This window comes from Panulirus ornatus, chromosome 5, assembly GCF_036320965.1.
Source record: "Panulirus ornatus isolate Po-2019 chromosome 5, ASM3632096v1, whole genome shotgun sequence".
Classification (NCBI taxonomy): Eukaryota; Metazoa; Arthropoda; class Malacostraca; order Decapoda; family Palinuridae; genus Panulirus; species Panulirus ornatus.
This window is the reverse complement of record NC_092228.1, coordinates 41,526,031-41,538,530: the sequence shown is the minus strand read 5'-3', so window position 1 is coordinate 41,538,530 and position 12,500 is coordinate 41,526,031. Positions and strand designations below refer to the sequence as shown.

Sequence of the window (12,500 nt, the reverse complement as noted above, 5' to 3'; positions counted from 1 at the left end):
CGTTATTTTGAGCGTTTTTCCCTCGTTTATATAAAGGCACTGTTGTGCTGCAGTTACTGTGGGCGTTATTTTGAGCGTTTTTTCCTCGTTTCTATAAAGGCACTGTTGTGTTGCAGTTACTGTGGGCGTTATTTTGAGCGTTTTCTTCCTCGTTTATATAAAGGCACTGTTGTGTTGCAGTTACTGTGGGCGTTATTTTGAGCGTTTTCTTCCTCGTTTATATAAAGGCACTGTTGTGTTGCAGTTACTGTGGGCGTTATTTTGAGCGTTTTTTCTTTGCCGATGCGTATTATTATCTTTTTTTTTTGACTCATTGTCCGTCAGTATGGGAGGGGGATGTGGGATGTTGCTAGTGTCCTGTGTGGGATGTGGGATGTTGGGATTGTGTCAGTCCTGCTAGGCTGGGCTCAACTCCTACAAGGCTGGGCTCAGCTCCTACAAGGCTGGGCTCACTCCTACAAGGCTGGGCTCACTCCTACAAGGCTGGGCTCAACTCCTACAAGGCTGGGCTCACTCCTACAAGGCTGGGCTCAATCCTACAAGGTTGGGCTCACTCCTACAAGGCTGGGCTCAACTCCTACAAAGCTGGGCTCACTCCTACAAGGCTGGGCTCACTCCTACAAGGCTGGGCTCAACTCCTACAAAGCTGGGCTCAACTCCTACAAGGCTGGGCTCACTCCTACAAGGCTGGGCTCAACTCCTACAAGGCTGGGCTCAACTCCTACAAGGCTGAGCTCACTCCTACAAGGCTGGGCTCACTCCTACAAGGCTGGGCTCAACTCCTACAAGGCTGGGCTCACTCCTACAAGGCTGGGCTCACTCCTACAAGGCTGGGCTCACTCCTACAAGGCTGGGCTCAGCTCCTACAAGGCCGAGCTCATCTACAAGGCTGGGTTCAACTCCTACTAGGCTGGGCTCACTCCTACAAGGCTGGGCTCACTCCTACAAGGCTGGGCTCACTCCTACAAGGCTGAGCTCACTCCTACAAGGCTGGGCTCACTCCTACAAGGCTGGGCTCACTCCTACAAGGCTGGGCTCAACTCCTACAAGAATGGGCTCACTCCTACAAGGCTGGGCTCAACTCCTACAAGGCTGGGTTAACTCCTACAAGGCTGGGCTCAACTCCTACAAGGCTGGGCTCAACTCCTACAAGGCTGGGTTAACTCCTACAAGGCTGGGCTCAACTCCTACAAGGCTGGGCTCACTCCTACAAGGCTGGGCTCACTCCTACAAGGCTGGGCTCACTCCTACAAGGCTGAGCTCACTCCAACAAGGGCTGAGCTCACTCCAACAAGGGCTGAGCTCACTCCTACAAGGCTGGGCTCACTCCTACAAGGCTGAGGTCACTCCTACAAGCGCTGGGCTCATTCCAACATGGGCTGAGCTCACTCCTACAAGGCTGGGCTCACTCCTACAAGGCTGAGCTCACTCCTACAAGGCTGGGCTCACTCCAACAAGGGCTGAGCTCACTCCTACAAGGCTGGGCTCACTCCAACAAGGGCTGAGCTCACTCCTACAAGGGCTATAAATTACTCTTATGTATGGGTCAATCTCCCTTCTTCTAATCTTCCAATCCAGTTACTAATCCAATTCCGCCACGAATCATTTCTAATCAAAAAAAAAAAAGAAAAATAAACACAAAGCCACAGCAATATCAACATTGCCCTCCATCCATTTTCTTTATATTTCCTTTTCCTTCATTTCGAACCGGCGACTGCTCGTACAAAGGAGGCAACCCTCAACCTATCTTCGTCATAATAACCGCACTTTGGGGGGGGGGGGGGGGAAAGAAAAAAGAGGGAGGGGGGGAGGGGGGGGCCGTTTTCTATGATGGCCGTTGGTGCCAGAAACCCACTTACGTAGGGGGCGTTGCCCTCCCCCCCCCCCCCACCCAGCCCCGCCTAGTGTACAGCACTTTATGCCGTAAAGGCACCCACCGTAAGGTTCATATTACACAGTGGGCGATAGGCTGACCTCGTCTGTGTCTGTCTGTCTGTCTGTCTGTCTCTCTCTCTCTCTCTCTCTCTGAGTACATTTAGGCATCTGGTAACCCTAGGTACATGAGAGAGAGAGAGAGAGAGAGAGAGAGAGAGAGAGAGAGAGAGAGAATATATATATATATATATATATATATATATATATATATATATATATATATATATATATAGAGGAGGTAGGGTTCGAACCCAGGACCTTATGCGTGGCAGGCGGGAGCGCTCCCGCTTGGCTATGATCGCACAAGGTCCTGGGTTCGAACCCTACCTCTTGCCAGCAGGGTTCTGTGTTATATATATATATATATATATATATATATATAGTGATCTTCTAACGACCATATCCACACTTAACAACTCAAATTGGAGCAGCAAAACTCACCCTTAGCGTTTGGGACACAGGTTTCTCATCCCAGGCGCTACCACATACCTGTAAACACCAAACAAAATATATAATTACCCACCAGTTGTAGAGGAACAACAAATAAACAAAAAATAAATATGTATACACATATATAATAAGGTTATCCCTGGGGATGGGGGAGGGGGGGGGGGGAAGAATACTTGCCACGTATTCCCTACGTGTCGTAGAAGGTGACTAAAAAGGGGAGGGAGCTGAGGGGGGCTGGAAATCCTCCCCTCCTGTTCTTAATTTTCCAAAAGAAGGAACAGAGAAGGTGGCCAAGTGAGGATATTTTCCTCAAAGGCCCAGTCCTCTGTTCTTAACGCTACCTCGCTAACGCGGGAAATGGCGAATAGTATGAAAGAATAATAAGGTTATGATAACAAGGAGGCGTACGTAGCCTCCGTTGTAACGGTACGTAGCCTCCGTTGTAACGGTACGGAGCCTCCGTTGTAACGGTACGTAGCCTCCGTTGTAACGGTACGTAGCCTCCGTTGTAACGGTACGGAGCCTCCGTTGTAACGGTACGGAGCCTGCGTTGTAACGGCACGGAGCCTCCGTTGTAACGGCACGGAGCCTCCGTTGTAACGATACGGAGCCTCCGTTGTAACGGTACGGAGCCTCCGTTGTAACGGTACGGAGCCTCCGTTGTAACGGTACGGAGCCTCCATTGTGACGGTACGGAGCCTCCGTTGTAACGGCACGGAGCCTCCGTTGTACCGGCACGGAGCCTCCGTTGTAACGGTACGGAGACTCCGTTGTAACGGCACGGAGACTCCGTTGTAACGGCACGGAGCCTTCGTTGTAACGGTATGGAGCCTCCGTTGTAACGGCACGGAGCCACCGTTGTAACGGCACGGAGCCTCCGCTGTAACGGTACGGAGCCTCCGTTGTAACGGCACGGAGCCTCCGTTGTAACGGCACGGAGCCTCCGTTGTAACGGCACGGAGCCTCCGTTGTAACGGTACGGAGCCTGCGTTGTAACGGCACGGAGCCTCCGTTGTAACGGCACGGAGCCTCCGTTGTAACGATACGGAGCCTCCGTTGTAACGGTACGGAGCCTCCGTTGTAACGGTACGGAGCCTCCGTTGTAACGGTACGGAGCCTCCATTGTGACGGTACGGAGCCTCCGTTGTAACGGCACGGAGCCTCCGTTGTACCGGCACGGAGCCTCCGTTGTAACGGTACGGAGACTCCGTTGTAACGGCACGGAGACTCCGTTGTAACGGCACGGAGCCTTCGTTGTAACGGTATGGAGCCTCCGTTGTAACGGCACGGAGCCACCGTTGTAACGGCACGGAGCCTCCGTTGTAACGGTACGGAGCCTCCGTTGTAACGGCACGGAGCCTCCGTTGTAACGGCACGGAGCCTCCGTTGTAACGGCACGGAGCCTCCGTTGTAACGGGCCATATCGAAACACCCGACGTAAACAACACGACCATCAATTCGTGTACAAACACAACTGTTGTTGTTGTTGTTGTTGTTGTTGTCCTCTTCATCAACGCCAGGGTTACTTTAGAGTCCCAAGATGATGTCCCAGTTATGTCCCAGCGGCTCACTAGGGCGTACCAGTCCCAGATTTACCCCCCGCCCCCCCCCCCTCATCCACACCCATCTCCGGGGGGGGGGGGGGAGTCTCAGATGGGGGGGGGTCCTCACTCTCCCCCCGAGTTTGTTGACACGTGACGTCACAGTGACGTCACGTCCGGTTTGGCGATAACCAGAAATGAACATTCCAAAATTGAGTTAAGTCTCTCTCTCTCTCTCTCTCTCTCTCTCTAATATATATATATATATATATATATATATATATATATATATATATATATATATATATATATAAATATATATATACAGAGGTACACTAGGCGTTTAACTTGACACACGGAGTGTGTGTGTGTGTGTGTGTGTGTGTGTGTGTGTGTGTGTGTGTGTTGGGGGGGGGGGGGGTCCCACGTCATAACCTTTAATAACTTTCTAACTCCAAGTAGGAAAAGTCTTCATCCAGGGCATTCCAATGTACGTAAGATGCTGGGATGATAATAATAATAATAATAATAATAATAATAATAATAATAATAATAATAATGATATAACAATAATATAATAATAATAATGATAATAATAATATAAATAATAATAATAATAATAATAATAATAATAATAATAATGATATAACAATAATATAATAATAATAATGATAATAATAATATAAATAATAATAATAATAATAATAATAATATAATAACAATAATGATAATAATAATAATAATAATAATAATAATAATAATAATAATAATAATAATAAAATTATAAATGATAATAATAATAATAATAAATAATAATAATAATAATAATAATAATAATAATAATAATAATAATAATAATAATAATGGGAAGAAATTAGGACAATTAACACCAAGAAATATGGAGATGAAATCATAAATATTATTGTATATACATAATGATGTAGTGGTAACAAGGAGGGTCGGGGAAAACCCACCCCTGCAGCGTATGGGAGCGCACACGCGCCGTGTGTGTGTGTGTGTGTGTGTGTGTGTGTGTGCGAGCGCAACGGTAGCTAAGTGAAAGTGAAAGGTCACGAGAGAGAGAGAGAGAGAGAGAGAGAGAGAGAGAGAGAGAGAGAGAGAGAGAGAGAGAGAGAGAGGAGTGGTTGGTGGCTTATCAACACTCAAAGATCGGGCGGTGGAACGCTACGGGCAGCAGCAGAGTAAGGCGACGGCCTTGAACGCGACCTTTGACCTGACACCCCCCCCTCCCGATCTTAAAGGTCGGGTCAGGGGCAAGGTCATTGTAACCACGGGTCGTTGTCACGTGCTCAAGGTCACAGGATTTTATATATATATATATATATATAAGGTCACAGGATTTTATATATATATATATATATATATATATATATATATATTATCCCTGGGGATAGGGGAGAAAGAATACTTGCCACGTATTCCCTGCGTGTCGTAGAAGGCGACTAAAAGGGGAGGGAGCGGGGGGCTGGAAATCCTCCCCTCTCGTTTTTTTTTGATTTTCCAAAAGAAGGAACAGAGAACGAGGCCAGGTGAGGACATTCCCTCAGAGGCCCAGTCCTCTGTTCTTAACGCTACCTTGCTAATGCGGGAAATGGCGAATAGTATGAAAGAAAAAAAAGAAATATATATATATATATATATATATATATATATATATATATATATATATATATATATATATTCCTATGAGTCCACGGGGAAAGTGAAACACGAAAAGTTCCCAAGTGCACTTTCGTGTAATAATCACATCATCACATTTCCCCGTGGACTCATAGGAATATCTTGATCACGCGCAAAATTGTGATCCTTTCCAATATATATATATATATATATATATATATATATATATATATATATATATATATATATATATATATATATATATATATATATATATATAAACTGAAAGATGGTCAAATATTATGAAAAGGTCGTTTTCTTATTTAACTACCTTACGGTATCGGGTCACCTAAGGCCAAACAGGGGTCGAGGTTGGTCGGTACGTTTTCTTATTCTTTTCCTATCTTCATATATGTGGTCAACCCGGACACCGTTTTCTACGAGCTGCTTAAGCTGACGTGGGGGTGCGTGGGGGGGGGGGGTCAGAATCGCGTTATAGGTGTTATAAAACGTTTAAAATAATAATAATAATAATAATAATAATAATAATAATTAATTAATTAATTAACTATTACCAATAATACCTAGTAATAATAATAATAATAATAATAATTATCAATAATAATAACAATAATAATAATTTGCCTTAGGTGGTCCTGTGTTTAGGGAAGAGAGAGAGAGAGAGAGAGAGAGAGAGAGAGAGAGAGAGAGAGAGAGAGAGAGAGAGAGAGAGAGAAGCCAAGCACTGCAGGGCACAGACCAGCTCTCTCTCTCTCTCTCTCTCTCTCTCTCTCTCTCTCTCTCTCTCTCTCCTGCCACACCTCACTCCACCAGCGGGAGCAGGTAGGACCAAACACCCCACCACACAACCCACCACACAACCCACCCCACACCCCACCACACACCCCACCCCACCACACCCACCCCACACCCCACCACACCCACCCACCACCCCACTCTACCCCTTACATCATGATCATCATGGAAGAGACACACACCAGCCCACAAAAACTGGTCAACTACCCACCCCACCCACCACCCCCCCTCCCACATCCCCTCCCTCCCATCACCATCCAGAACCTTCACCCAGCGCCACACACACACACACACACACACACACACACGCTTCGTATACACGACTGGGGTACTGAAGGGGTTGGGAGGGGGTGTGTGGACAGACGTAGTTCATGATGTAGGGGAAGGTGGGGGAGGGTCTGGCCTGGTGTAGTTCATGATGTAGTGGGGACTGGACTGGTGTAGCTCATGATGTAGGGGGAGAAGGGGCCTTGACGTTGCTCATGATGTAGGGGGACTGGACTGACGTAGCTCATGATGTAGGGGGAGGTGGGGGAGGGTCTGGCCTGGTGTAGTTCATGATGTAGGGGGACTGGACTGGTGTAGCTCATGATGTAGGGGGAGAGGGGACTGGTGTAGTTCATGATGTAGGGGGACTGGACTGACGTAGCTCATGATGTAGGGGGAGAGGTGACCTGACGTAGCTCATGATGTAGGGGGAGAGGGGACTGGCGTAGCTCATAATGTAAGGGGAGAGGGGGGACTGGCGTAGCTCATGATGTAGGGGGAGAGGTGACCTGACGTAGCTCATGATGTAGGGGGAGAGGGGACTGGCGTAGCTCATAATGTAAGGGGAGAGGGGGGACTGGCGTAGCTCATGATGTAGGGGGGAGAGGGGGACCGACGTAGTTCATGATGTAGGGGGAAAGGAGGGGAGGGGGAGGGGGGGAAGCGTGGGGGGGGTGGTGGTCACTGTAGCCAACATGTCATGTGTTGTCCAATACAAGAAACATGTATTATAAACACCCATTCATTTACCATAAACCAATTATAAACGACCATTACCATACCAGCGAGAGCACACAGTACGAAGTGGTACAATACATGAGCAATGCGTCACTACACAGAGAGAAACTCAAATTTAAATGTCACTCATATTAACCGTTTTTTTTCCCCCTCCATCTCTCCAGAACTTTCCTCCAGGAATAAATAAAAAAAACGTTTCCTATTGTTTCGTTTTCGTCCGTTTTCTAGCGACTGGTTCGTGGCGAAGGATAAAGGGAAAATGGGCGTTTTTTTTAAATGACTGTTATTATTATTATAATCATTATTATTATTATTACTATTATTATCTTAATCATTATAATTTATTATATCATAATCATTTTTATTATCATTTTAATTATTATTATTATTATTATTATTATTATTATTCTAATTATTCATCATATTACTGTCATTATTATTATCATTATCATTCTAATTATTATCATTTATCATCATATTATTATCATCATTATTATCATTATCATCATACTTTAATCTATCATTATTATTATCATTATTATTATTATAATTCTAATTATCATCATCTACTATTATCATTATTATTATCATTATTATTATAATTTCCTTTTTCAAGTTTTTTGTTTCTCACAGAGACTGTTTTGACTTGACCACGGTGAGTGAGGTGGGGTTCGAACCCTGACTGTATGTATCATGCCACAGCCCCCTTACCTCCCTGGCCTCCTGCGTTCAAATCCAGAGTTCTTTTTTTATTTTTTTTTTTTCATGAGGTTTGAACGCCCCAGGCGCGCACCAGCGCTCTTATCAGTGTGGCTGTCTGGGGCTGGGGGCTGCGCGCGCGCGCGCCCTTATCTACCCGCCTCCCAACCCATCTACTTCGGTAGACCTCGCGAAATCTACTACCACTGAGGGGGGGGGGGGGGGATCTACCTACTGGTAGATGGTGGGTGAACAGCGCCAGAACCCGGGTGTATTATGGTTTTGTTTTTAGCGCCATACACTGCGCATTCCTAGAGCCATAAACTGCGCATTCCTCACACCATAAACTGTGCATTCCTCGGGCCGTAAACTGCGCATTCCTCGCGCCTTAAACTGCGCATTACTCACGCCATACACTGCGCATTCCTCACACCATAAACTGTGCATTCCTCGGGCCCGTAAACTGCGCATTCCTCAAGCCATACACTGCGCATGTTAGAGATATCTTCCAGGATAAACACATTATCAGAACGCAACTAGAATGTCCTTTACTATATACATATATAAGAATACTATATGAACGGAATATATATATATATATATATATATATATATATATATATATATATATATATATATATATATATATATTTTTTTTTTTTTTTTGCAAACTATTCGCCATTTCCCGCGTTAGCAAGGTAGCGTTAAGAACAGAGGACTGGGCCTTTGAGGGAATATCCTCACTTGGCCCCCTTCTCTGTTCCTTATATATATATATATATATATATATATATATATATATACACACATGTGTATGTGGGTGGGTTGGGTCATTCTTTCGTGTGTTTCCTTGCGCTCCCTCGCTGAGGCGGGAGACGGCGACTATGTATGATAATGAGCAGATGAACGACCCTGGACTGTGTATACCTTGTTAACTTGCTCTTCATCAATAAGATAAGACAAACAAGATAAGAACAACATATAAAAACGTAACTCTATATTATCTTGTGGGCAACCACATCACCAGCAACGACGACGGCTAGGACTAACGACTGCTAGGACTAACGACTGCTAGGACTAACGACTGCTAGGACTAACGACTGCTAGGACTAACAACTGCTAGGCTTAACGACGGCTAAAGTAATTAAGGGTCGTTAACATCAAGTTATAACCACAAATAAGATAAAAAAAAAAATAAATCGATTTAAACGACATAAATTTTCACCAGCCAAAAAAATGCCATATATATATATATATATATATATATATATATATATATATATATATATATATATATATATATATATATACAGCAAATGGCGTCGTAGCTTCGTCTCTTCGTTGTATATCAACTGACTGTTATATTTCTCTCTTGTGTCTCCCCTGATGATGATGATGTGATTATGACACGAAAGTGCACTTGGCAACTTGTATTTCATTTTCTCCCTAAGTGGACTCATTGGAATATATATATATATATATATATATATATAATTTAACTACGTATATGATGATATATATCATATATAATTCTAAACCAGTTTTCCTATAAGAGTCAAATTCCACACAAACTCGTTGCCAAGCTTAAGCTTTTCCCAGCGTTGCCAGATAATCACCTGTCAGCTTTAACTGTACACATAACCAGCTTGACCACTTGACCTTAACTACCGCAGGCAGAACAAGGGATAACTACCCGTTAACTACAGTCTATAATGACTAATTGGAGCCACAGCAGGCAGAACAAGCGGAGAAAACGTGCAAATACAGTCTTTAACGACGGCTGCTCAAGCCAACAGAAAACGGGCCACACATTGGTTACATTTCACCTCTCCTTCTTGGCGTATAATACGCAAAGAAAAAAAACAAGTGACGCCAAATCGTGGACGCGGGCGGACGGCGTAAGTCCTTGAAAGGGCGTATACTACCCTATACCCCTCCCTCCCCCCCCCACACACAAGGCGATGCGTACCGGCGGGGCGCGTACAAACTGCCCTGGACGACCTTGGACAGCCTGGGGGGGAGGAGGGGGAAGGGGAGGGGGAAGGGGAGTGGGAAGGGGGAGTGGGGAGGGGGAAGGAGGAGTGGGAGGGGTAGGGTAGGGGGAAGGGGGAGTGGGGAAGGGGAGGGGGAGTGGGGAAGGGGAAGGGGAGGGGGAGTGGGGAAGGGGAGGGGGAGTGGGGAGTGGGGAGGGGGAAGGGGGAGTGGGGAGGGGGAAGGGGGAGTGGGAAGGGGGAGTGGGAAGGGGGAGGGGAGGGGGAAGGGGGTGATAGACATAGTTACTGAGGGGGGGGGAGAGAGAGGAAGGAAGGGGAAACCCCCCACCCCCCTCTACCCAGCAAGCCCCCCCTCCCCTTCCCCCCCGTGGGTTGTGGGCAACCGTCACTTTAAAAAAAAACTCAAAGTCGTCCCTTAAAAATTTAAGGTCTTGTCCCCAGTTGCCTAAAACAGCCTCATTTGACCTGACCTCGTCTCGCCTGCGCGCGCGTGCACGCACCGTGAGGTCAAAGCTAAGCTTTAACTATTTCGCCGTCGTGTCAAACGCTTGTTACAAGCTGATTGGCCAGACGCGGTCCTCACCTTCCACCAGGTCACATGGACGAATGGTCGAACGAGCATGACCCTCGTACAAACCACCATGACCTTTGACCTCTTATATGGTAGTATTAGGTCAAAGGCCTCCCCCCCCCAGCACCCCTCCCTCAAACAGGACTGTTACCTGGTCATTACAGTGGACAACCCTTGTTGTCTAACGAGCCTACGGTCGTTCGGTTGGCCTAACAACCGTGGCGATGGTCATTCGACCTCGCAAAATGCCCTCGTTGAACTGCTTGTTCCCGCGTTAGCGAGGTAGCGTGAAGAACAGAGGGCTGGGCCACTGAGGGAATATCCTCACTTGGCCACCTTCTCTGTTCCTTCTTTTGGAAAATTGAAAACGAGAGGGGAGGATTTTCACCCCCCCCTCCCCCCTTATATATATATATATATATATATATATATATATATATATATATATATATATATTCCTATGAGTCCACTTAGGGGGAAAATGAAACACGATAAGTTGCCAAGTGCACTTTCGTGTCATAATCACATCATCATCATCAGGGGAGACACAAGAGAGAAATATAACAGTCAGTTGATATACATCGAAGAGACGAAGCTACGACGCCATTTGGTGTGTATATATATATATATATATATATATATATATATATATATATATATATATATATATATATATATATATATATATATATCAAGCCAGTCTGGTCATACATTGTGAGGAAAAGGATTAGTGAGGGATTAGGTGTGTGGTGGTGGTTTATAGCGTGTGTTTGTGTGGCTAAGCTACCACAGCTAAGGAAACATAGCTTTTTGATGCCAAAGCTTTAGAAAACATAGCCTTTTGATGTCACAGCTTTAGAAAACATAGCCTTTTGATGCCACAGCTTTAGAAAACATAGCTTTTGATGCCACAGCTTAGAAAACATAGCCTTTTGATACCACAGCTTTAGAAAACATAGCCTTTTGATACCACAGCTTTAGAAAACATAGCCTTTTGATACCACAGCTTTAGAAAACATAGCCTTTGGATGCCACAGCTTAGAAAACATAGCCTTTTGATGCCACAGCTTTAGAAAACATAGCCTTTTGATACCACAGCTTTAGAAAACATAGCTTTTGATACCACAGCTTTAGAAAACATAGCCTTTTGATGCCACAGCTTTAGAAAACATAGCCTTTTGATACCACAGCTTTAGAAAACATAGCTTTTTGATACCACAGCTTTAGAAAACATAGCTTTTTGATACCACAGCTTTAGAAAACATAGCCTTTTGATGCCACAGCTTTAGAAAACATAGCCTTTTGATACCACAGCTTTAGAAAACATAGCTTTTTGATACCACAGCTTTAGAAAACATAGCTTTTTGATGCCACAGCTTTAGAAAACATAGCTTTTTGATGCCACAGGTAGGGTAAATGGCTACAACCTGGGTCGTTACAACCCTTAAATAACCCAGTGGCCTTAGCGTGGTCGTGATCAACACAAGGTTGTAATCAGTCATTACGGAGGTTGTAAACACTGTGCTGACCACTTAACCTTCACAGGTACATCTGCATTCAAAGGCATCCTCCTGCATTCAAAGGCGCCCTCCTGCATTCAAAGGCGCCCTCCTGCATTCATAATGGTCTTCCTGCATTCAAAGGCATCCTCCTGCATTCAAAAGCGTCCTTCTGCATTCACAATAGTCTTCCTGCATTCAAAGGCGTCTTCCTGCATTCAAAAGCGTCCTTCTGCATTCACAATAGTCTTCCTGCATTCAAAGGCATCCTCCTGCATTCAAAAGCGTCCTTCTGCATTCACAACAGTCTTCCTGCGTTCAAAGGCATCCTCCTGCATTCAAAATGGTC

General features: G+C 45.1%; 1 protein-coding gene across 4 annotated transcripts in view; it reads right to left on the bottom strand.

The window, feature by feature from the left end:
* Positions 1-12,500, bottom strand: part of LOC139748724 (microphthalmia-associated transcription factor-like) — a 232,105-nt gene that overhangs the window by 30,594 nt on the left and 189,011 nt on the right. For 3 of the 4 annotated variants that reach the window (XM_071662092.1, XM_071662090.1, XM_071662089.1), the window contains exon 5: positions 2,377-2,424. The exons of the other annotated variant lie outside the window; for it this stretch is intronic. In XM_071662092.1, the coding sequence (XP_071518193.1) occupies positions 2,377-2,424 (48 nt within the window). The remainder of the gene's footprint in view (positions 1-2,376; positions 2,425-12,500) is intronic. 4 annotated transcript variants of the gene reach the window in all.